General features: G+C 31.9%; 2 protein-coding genes across 2 annotated transcripts; both read left to right on the top strand.

The window, feature by feature from the left end:
* The first annotated feature begins 1,854 nt into the window (after window positions 1-1,854).
* On the top strand, window positions 1,855-2,694 carry LOC122141226 (C-C chemokine receptor type 8-like). The gene has a single exon (XM_042747848.1). The coding sequence runs from the start codon at window positions 1,855-1,857 to the stop codon at window positions 2,692-2,694; it is 840 nt and encodes a 279-aa protein (XP_042603782.1).
* A 5,886-nt stretch (window positions 2,695-8,580) lies between these two features.
* LOC122141225 (C-C chemokine receptor type 8-like) lies at window positions 8,581-9,451 on the top strand. The gene has a single exon (XM_042747847.1). It carries the CDS (start codon window positions 8,699-8,701, stop codon window positions 9,449-9,451), a length of 753 nt encoding a protein of 250 aa, XP_042603781.1. The 5' UTR covers window positions 8,581-8,698.
* Window positions 9,452-9,851: the final 400 nt, after the last annotated feature.

Raw genomic sequence — 9,851 nt, 5'->3', positions numbered from 1 at the left:
TCAAAGACGTAATTGGCCATTGATTTTTTAAACCCTTAAAATTTTACATAAAAATTTCCATAATTGGTGTGTTATGTGACGTGTGGCAAATTAAGTCATGCACACACTGTATATTTTTGTGGCAGTTGTGAATGCAGTCTATAAAACAAAGCACAGAGATTTATATACATCCAGAGAGACTGGACATTCACTCTTCAGGTGATTAACTCTTAACTCTTAACTTTTTATTTCTTGTTGTTAAAGTAAAAAAAAAAAAAAAAAAAAAAAAGTATTAAGTTAAAAAGACTGGGCTATTTCTGATTTATTGAACAGAATTAACTATTTAAATTTTCTCATGGAAAAATATGATACAAAATTTGATTATGCATATGAATGTAGGCTACAAAAGGGAAATATTACTGAATTTGTGTAGCCGTAATTTGAATTCATTTAATAATGATGTGCTCTGACTATTTGATTGCAAATAGGACATTTTTGTAGAATTACCGAATGGATTGTGTAAACTGTACTGTATGTATTAAAATGTATTCATTTGAATTATTAATGTTGCGTTAAATGACTTAGTCTGAATTACCTCATGTACACTTCTGTAAATCACAGCTGTGGATTACTTGTGTGAGCTGTTGAGCCGAGAATGAATAACTCTACAGTGAACTTCAGTGAAATCAATCAATTCAGTCCACTGGCCTTGTGGACAAAATCATTACTTGTTCAGTATTAATAATTAAATGTTTATTTTGTTAGCTGTGTGGCAACTGTGGCTTAACATTGCAAATATTAGGCCTAAGCATTCAAAAAATTCCCTCCTCAAGCGTTATGGCCATATGCCTCTATTCATATCTATAATGACAGTTTAATGACTTTGATGTCAGATGTCATTGGCTTTGCTGTGTTTTGTGACCAAATGCAACATTTTCATATAGTAATAACTTAACCGAAACAGCCCAGAATGACAATTAAACCCTTATTATTATCATTAAAGCTTACACATGGCACCTTGATATCATACTTACCTGATGACGTTAACAGCTAAAGAACCCATCTTTCTGTTCTTAATGGAAATATAAAAAGGCCTAAGGCTTTTTTTTTTATGCCAGGTGTTTAATGTGTGGCACCTGCTCTAGCTGTTAAAGGTTGCTTAGAAAGAGTGGATATTCAAATGATAAAAGAAAAGTCTTTGTGTTTTATTAGGTTGTTTTTAACTCCTTTTCATTTTTACTTGAAATATTTGCATTTATGGTGTTTTATGTGACATGTTACAGATGTCATGCACATATATATTTTCTGTGACAGCTGAAGTCAGTATACAAAACACGGCACACAGATGTATATACAGTACATCCAGAGAGACTCAACATTCACTCTTCAGGTGACAATTTTTAATAATTCATAATATTTTCTTGTTTTTCATTTAATTGTTGTCATAGCGTTTATCTGATGTTTTGGGTGAAATTCAGTGTTATTATGAAAAATTAAATTGAGCTATTTTTTTTCACTAAAAAGAAGTAAAAGTTTAATTGAAATAAATTCAACTGGAACACACACAAATAATATTTGTGGATTATTTGGATATGGATGTAAACTATTATGCAAAGTAAAAGCAAAACATATATAAAAACATTTGAAGTAATTTAATAATTGTGCGGTTTGGTTATTTGGATTTAATGCTGTATTTTTTATGTATTTATTTATTTTAATTTTACATATTGGACTCAATTTACTTAGTCTGGATGGGCTAGTTTATTTACACTTCTCTTTTTCCATAGATTTGGCATTCCATTTTCCATTTCCATTTGAAACTTTCAATTTTATATGCTTATGAGCTGCTGAACTGAGAAGACAAACACAGAAGAGATGAATAACGCTACAGTGAACTTCACCACACCTGAAACTTCAACAAACTACACAACTCTATTCATTGGGCTAATGGGCCGTGTGGAAATCGGTGTGTACAGCATCGGTTTTCTGTTTGGTTTTCCTACACACTCCTATGTTATATGGCTCATCTTAACAGAATCAAGAGTTGCATCAGAGTTTTTCAATCTCAATATGTCTGTTTGTGAGTTTATTAATTGTCTGAATGGTTTGGTCGCTATACTATCAGTTCACTTTTCAAATCTTACAATAACACCATTGGTTTTACAAGGACTTGTCTTCACTGGTTGTTCGCTGTTTCAGTGTCTGATGTGTGTTGAGCGTTACCTGGCAGTTGTTCATCCTGTAACCTTTCTGAAGTACAAACCTCTCAGATATAGAGTGATCTGCTGCACTGTGGTCTGGATAATCGCTCTTGGCTCCTGTTTGTGCTGCATATTCATTATAGTATCACTAAAACTACATGCATATGTATGGTTCTTCTCGCAGCAGTTCCTTCTCTTCTTCTCCATTCAGTTGTTTTGTCTTGTGGCTGTTCTCAGAGCTCTGAAGCAGTCAGGACCAGGACAGAGAGGGAGAGAGAGAGAGGAGGAAAACCACATGAAGAGAAGAGCATTTTATATAATTCTAATAACTACTGTGAGCATGACTATTATGCATGTCCCATTTACTATCACAGGATTTCTGAGCTTTCTGACACCAAAAAACACTCATGCGCTTTGGAACATAGGTTTAACTTTTTATGTACTGGCGGGTTTTGTTCAGCCTGTTCTTTATCTGCACCGGACTGGAAAACTCTCCTGCCACTGTTACTCATAAAACCTGCAATTGCGATAATATATTAATTTATGTTTTATTATGTTAATATTTATTGCTATATAAATGAAGTAAAATCAGTTATTTTTATCATTTTAATATAATTGTTTTAAGTTATTTTAGTAAGGCATGGTTGCTCCTTGTCAGTTATTTTTATTTTTCAATTAAATTCTTAAACAGCCGTAACTTTTTCTACATTGAGAGATTGCTAGTAATTGCATATGTTGTACTGAATTGTGAATTGATTTATAAACATTGAGAAATAAACATGGACTCCTAATAATAATAATGAACAGAATTATTGTTATAATTATTCTTGCCTTGAAATTATATCAAAGTATGAACTAACTTGCTTGAAATAAATATGCTTACACGAGCCTAAACCAATGAAAAGATTTGCTGTCCCAATCACCAAAGGATTTTAGCTCAGTTAAAAGTGTATTTCACACATCATTTCATTATAATATGACATTGTTTCCTCATAGGATGGATCATCAATTGTTGATTTTTTTTTTTTTTTTTTAATGCTGATATTTTAAATTTATGGCAAGAAGACTGCACAAGGTGGAAATTCAAAAACTGTCCCAATCATGGTTAATGCACCTGAGCAAGTATTTTAACCAATAACTGAATATGCATATTTTTGTTTGGCATTTTACTTGTATGTGCATCATTTCTCAGGTTTGAGACATGTTAATTTATAGGCCTATGTTTGCAGTGTGTAGCTATGTGTGTAGCTAAATAAATAAATAAAAAATCCACATTGATCGCTGCATCATTTATATATTTTTTTGGATATAAAAAGACTAGTATCTATCAACAAACTGATGTGATGACATATTTTATTAATACAAGTTTTTACATGTAATAAAATCAATGTATTCATTCCAGATAAAATCAAATGATTCATAAGCATTTCTATGTAAAATTCATTTTAGATACATGTTTTTCAATAGCCAGTGCTATCATTCAGTGAAAACACATGATAAAATGTGTACTAGAATAAAATTTTATATACAAACCTGACTTTTTAATAAGATCACATTGACTATAGGCAGACAAAATATAGCAGAATAAAAACAACCAAATGAAGCTGTAACAAAGTCAGTCAAATAATGATATAATTTATTAAAATATCACCATTGCAGGTTTTATTAGACACAAAGGCAGGAGAGTTTTCCAGCCCGGTGCAGATAAAGAACAAGCTGCACAGTACATAACAAACCAAACCAGTGATCCAAAGAATAGAATTATACTGCAGCAAGAAGAATTGTGAATGTAGTTGACTGTTTTTCTTGGAATCAATAAATAAGCAAAAGAAACAGCAGATCAGTGCAGCAGATCACTCTATATCTGAGAGGTTTGTACTTCAGAAAGGTTACAGGATGAACCACTGCCAGGTAACACTCAACACACATCAGACACTGAAACAGAGGACGGCCAGTGAAGACAAGTCCTGGTAAAAACCTAGGTGTGGTAATTTTGAGATACTTGGAAAGCAAACTGACACAATATGAAACAAACAATTCAGACAGCCTCCATTCTCACAAACAGAGAGACTGAAGTTGAAGAAATCAAATGCAACTCCACTTCCTGTTCCTGTGATGATGAGCCATATAACAGAGAAGTGTGTAGGAAGACCACACAGAAAATTAATGCTGAACATACAAATTCTCAGACTTTCTAATAACCAGACAGAATGAGTTGTAGAGTCTGTAGATGTTTCAGGTGAGGTAAAGATCACTGTAGAGTTATTCATCTCCTCTGTTTTTGTCTTCAGCAACTCACAATACTTAGGTCTACTGCAACTGTGATTTAGGCCTATTATAAAAAGAGATGTATAAACCAGGGAATTCAAGTGGAATCCCCATTTTCATGCAAATATAAAATTATTTAAAATATGGTTTTAGAAATTTAGTAATATTTTCTTTCAGAGCCTACAATCATACGTAAAATGTAATTTTGTGTCATATTTCAAGGGGTGTTCTTAGACCCATTTTACTCGAAGCCCAGTGGAAAACAGCTGTGCACCAGTAAAATATTATTGATAAATCCTTATGTGTCAATGAGATTGACGAATACCTATCTGACAATAAATCCACATTAAAAAAATAACCTAAACAATACTTATAAAATATCTATTCATACATCAGGTTAACAAGATTTATAGCCTATCTGTCTATAGATCTACTGTAAAACAGTAACCTGTTTATTACTTAAAAAAGCTTTATTTTCAATATTAATAATAATTGCAAAACATTTCTATATTGCATTCAATATTGTGAAATCAATTTTGATTACCACCTTTGAAGACTGACATTTCTAAGTTGAAGAAAATGAAAAAATAATAAAATCATGCCATGGTTTTATTTAGCAGTTTGGTTACTGTATACTTGTACTGTGTATAATTGATATAATTATGAGACTGATTAATTGGACATTTTAACATTTAACTGACCTTAAGTTTAATACTGAGGCTGACACTAAAACAAAAAATGTTGTTATTATTTACAAGTTAAAAATATAATAGTTATCTAAATCTTTGAAAAAGAAATCATCACTGGAACAGTGAATGATCAGTCTTGCCAAAAAAAATTTATTATGAAACTGGCCACCACAGGTGCCACTCATTTAAAACATGATATGCATCAAGCATTTAAAATGAGAATGAAAAAGTGCTCTATACATCTGTGTTATGATGGAATGTCAGATTTAATGAATGGCACTTATTCTGGCCAGTATGTTTCTTTAAAGATCGGAAAGACTTTATATTCTGGCAATAATTTCTTATAGACTGCCTTTACTTTAGAAACTTTATCAGTGTACTTAACACAGTGGGGGTTATCAAAATGTATATTTTCTGCATTACTGTAATTGACCTTTCTTTTCTATTGTAAATATTTACGTTTTTTTTTTTCACATGTCACATGTCATGTTGTAAATACAGTTTCACGTATTTCTTGTTTGTGAGGTCAGTCACAAAATGTTCTTTTGCACAATGTCATGTAGGGAAGATGGTAGAGAGTCGGATTCACATAAGGGTTCTTGTGGCCGCTGTGAGGTGGGGGGAGTGCTACAGTTCTCTCTCCACCTTCAATGCACAGACTTAGGTTTAAATACCCCCAACTGCTCCCCATCCGCAGTGACTGGACAATACAGTCCATCCAAAGTGACTGGACATTCACTATTCAAGTGAAAAACTCTTTTAAATTCTGTATATACTTATTAATAGAATAGGTTATTTGAAAGAACAGTCTTTAAAAAATTCTGTATATACTTATTAATAGAATAGGTTATTTGAAAGAACAGTCTTTAAAAAATCCTGAAATGTTATTTTGTTGTCTTGCATTATTTGTTAGTTTTAGAATGATAAAACAACAGACGAAGCAAGACACTTTCCTGAGAATAGTTTTTCATAAACTGCAACAAGACATTATTTCATTTAATTCATTTAGACTATTATCTGTGAACCTGAGTCGGGTTTTCATTCGTGCATTCATTATTTACATTAGAAGCTTTATCTTAATTAATAATTGTGCTTTCCAAATTTATATATATGACATATGTATGTACATTATTAATTTCCTTTTTGTTTTTTTCCTACACACTCCTATGCTATATGGCCCATCATCACAGGAACAGAAAGTGGAGTTACATCAGACTTCTTTAACCTCAATCTGAGGTCTGAATGTGTTTGTGAGATTGGTCTGTTTGTGAGATTGTTAGTGAGATTGGTGTCTGTGCCTGTATTTGATCTTGTGTTTTTTTTTTTTTTTTTTTTTTTAATTTTACACTATTAACATGGCTTTTATTAGGGCTAGGCAACACAGGCCATCCTCTGTTTAAGTGTCTGATGTGTGTTGACTGTTACCTGGCAGTGCTTCATCCTGTAACCTTTCTGAAGTACAAACCTCTCAGATATAGAGTGATCTGCTGCACTGCGGCCTGGATAATCATTCTTGGATCCTGTTTGTTCAGCATGTTTATTTTAGTATCTTTCAACTTTTATGTTCATGTATGCATACAGTCGATTCAGTTCTTACTCTTTGTCTCCATTCAGTCATTCTGCTGTTTGGCTGTTCTCAGAGCTCTGTAGCAGTCAGGACCAGGAGAGAGAGGGAAAGAAAGAAATGAGGAAAAAAACAATAAAGGGAAGAGCTTTTTATATGATTCTACTCACTACTGTGAGCATGACCATCACATATTGGCCATTTACTATCCCTGGATTCTTTTTTATTCTGACAAAACAGAATATGGAGCAACCCTTTTCTGTTTGTTTTATTTGTTTTGTTTTGGCTGGTTTTCTTCAGCCTGTTCTTTATCTGCACTGGACTGGAAAATTCTCCTACCTGTGCTCCCCATAAATCCTGCTATTGTGATTTTTCATTTATGTATTATTACTATTTTTTTTCTGATACATTTTTTAATTTATTTATGGATGGAAAATGCAAATTACTGTTGTTTTTCCAATAAAACATTTTATCAGTGGCCAAGTGCCACCCTTTCCATATCAAAAATTGCCACAAAGATAAACTTGTTGTCCATATAGAAACACAATTTATTATAAAAAAAAAATTAAAAAAAAAAAAAAAATCACTAATCACTAGTCAAGTTACAGTATGGATTAAAGATCTACTGTATAAAATAACATTAAATTAGTCTAAAAATGGCACACAGTACAAATGTAAATTACAGGATGTCAGTTAAGTAAGATGCAAATAAAATTAATAACATAAAATAAGAGTACAAGTAGAGTAGCATTTTTTTTTTCAGATAAACATTTTACAAATCAAGGAGATGCAATCATATATTCCTCTTGTCTACAGAACAGAGCATAGTGACTTATAAACATCCAGAGAGACTGGACAGAGCTAACAATTATTAACCATAATAATAATAATAATTATTATTATAATAATAAAAATAAAAAAAACCTTTGTCAATATATTAATTGGCAAACTACACATTACATAGCAGGTGTCCTTTTTTTTTTTTTTTTTTTTTTTTTTTTTTCTTATATTGTTTGTAAAAAAGATTTACATATTGATTTACATATATTGTTTTTGCAGATTATGGTCTGGCCTGTCAAAATGAGACAATCCATTACATAACACTTTTTTTAAGCCTCAATACTGAAGTTGAGATGTTGATAAAGAGCTGATTAATACAGGTGGTTGCTTATGATTCTAATATGCTGAAAATACACTATTATTTGAGATGTACACTTATCCTAAGCATTCATATAGGTTTAAATCTATACAATCTTTGAAAGCAATGAAAAATTCTATAACGCATGTATTAAATGCATAACCATTTTTCTCAAAAATTTTCAGCATTTTTAAACATATCACAAAAAATAACACAAACATACTACCCTCATTGAACTCAACCTCAAAATCCTCCAGCCCTGTTTCTTGGTGAACAATTACAATATCAAGTCAAGATAACTGAGCCTTAAGAAATGTAAACATAATACCATAATATGGTCAAACTTCTTTCCTTGAAGTGATTCTCAAAATGTCTAGCATTGTTTGCAAGCATTGTATTTCTTTCTGTATCAGTGTACAAACAGATCATTATCTGTCATTTTGAACCACCTTTTACTGTTAATATTTGCATATGATGTTTATATATTTGGAGTAATACAAATATATTATTGTGGCAGCTGTGAAGTGAGTCTACAAAACACAGCACAGATATTTATACATATCCAGAGAGACTGGACATTCACTCTTCAGGTGATTATATTTTGATTAAATTCTTGCTTTCAACTAAATATTTTTATTTATTTTTTTTAAAGCTATGAATGTAAACCACTTGTTTAAATCAATGGAATCCTTTTTATATTCTTAAGTAATTTAATATTTGAGTGGTTCTGTTATTTGGAATTAAATTGAGAATGTAGGAGAATGCATATATTATATAATTTGAATATGAATATTTTAAAACCCTTTCCATAGAAATATTATATGTAAGCTGCTGAACTGAGAATACAAACACAGAGGAGATGAATAACTCTACAGTGAACTTCACCACACCTGAAGCATCTACAAACTACACAACTCAGTCCACTGCATTACTGAAAAGTCTTGATATCTTTTTGTTCAGCATTGGTTTCCTGTTTGGTCTTCCTACACACTCCTATATTATATGGCTCATTGTCACAGGAACAGCAAGTGGAGTTGCTTCAGAGTTCTTTAACCTCAATCTCTCTGTTTGTGAGATTGCCAACTCTCTGAATGGTTTGATATCTGTACTATCAATTCATTTATCAAGTCTTCTGACATTATCAAATTTTTTGCAAGGAATAGGCATCACTGGTCGTCCTCTGTTTCATTGTCTGATCTGTGTTGAGCGTTACCTGGCAGTGGTTCATCCTGTAACCTTTCTGAAGTACAAACCTCTCAGATATAGAGTGATCTGTTGCACTGCTGCCTGGATAATCACTCTTGGATCCTGTTTGATCTGCCTGATTTTATTGCTAAATATCATGGTTGCATATCCTTGGTTCTTCTCACTGCAGTTTCTCCTCTTCCTCTCCATTCAGTTGTTTTGTCTTGTGGCTGTTCTCAGAGCTCTGAAGCAGTCAGGACCAGGAGAGAAAAAGAGAGAAAGAAAAGAGGAAAACCAAATGAAGAGAAGAGCATTTTATCTAATTTTAATAACTTCTGGGAACTTGGTTATTATATATGTTCCACTTACTATCACTGGCTTCTTTATCATTGTGATGAAACTGTTCATTGCATCATATAATCAGTGAGAATTATTGCATCATTGGATCAGGTGAGTTTTAGTTATGTACTGGCTCAAACTCACTGTTCAGCCTGTTCTTTATCTGCCACGGACTTCAAAACTATCCTGTCTCTGTTGCTCATAAGACAAATCAATTGTAACAGTGATTTTACCAAAAATTGAAATGGGAAAACAGATGAATATACTTACATGTTCTGACATCATAAATAATAATATAAATAAAAAAAGAAACAGAAAAATAAAAAACTTTAACTAAATTAAAAAAAAAAAAATTATAGATTCATACACATAAAGAAAAAGTTAAGATCTAAAAGCTAAACAACTTTTGTTTTATCGAAATGAAAGAAAGGAGAGTTTTAGATTCTTTCAGATAAAGAACAGGCTGAACAAAACCAGCCAATATATTC

The sequence above is a fragment of the Cyprinus carpio genome, chromosome B21 (genome assembly GCF_018340385.1).
Source record: "Cyprinus carpio isolate SPL01 chromosome B21, ASM1834038v1, whole genome shotgun sequence".
Lineage (NCBI taxonomy): Eukaryota > Metazoa > Chordata > Actinopteri > Cypriniformes > Cyprinidae > Cyprinus > Cyprinus carpio.
Note: the sequence above shows the minus strand (reverse complement) of the source record. Positions and strands in the feature narration are given on the sequence as shown.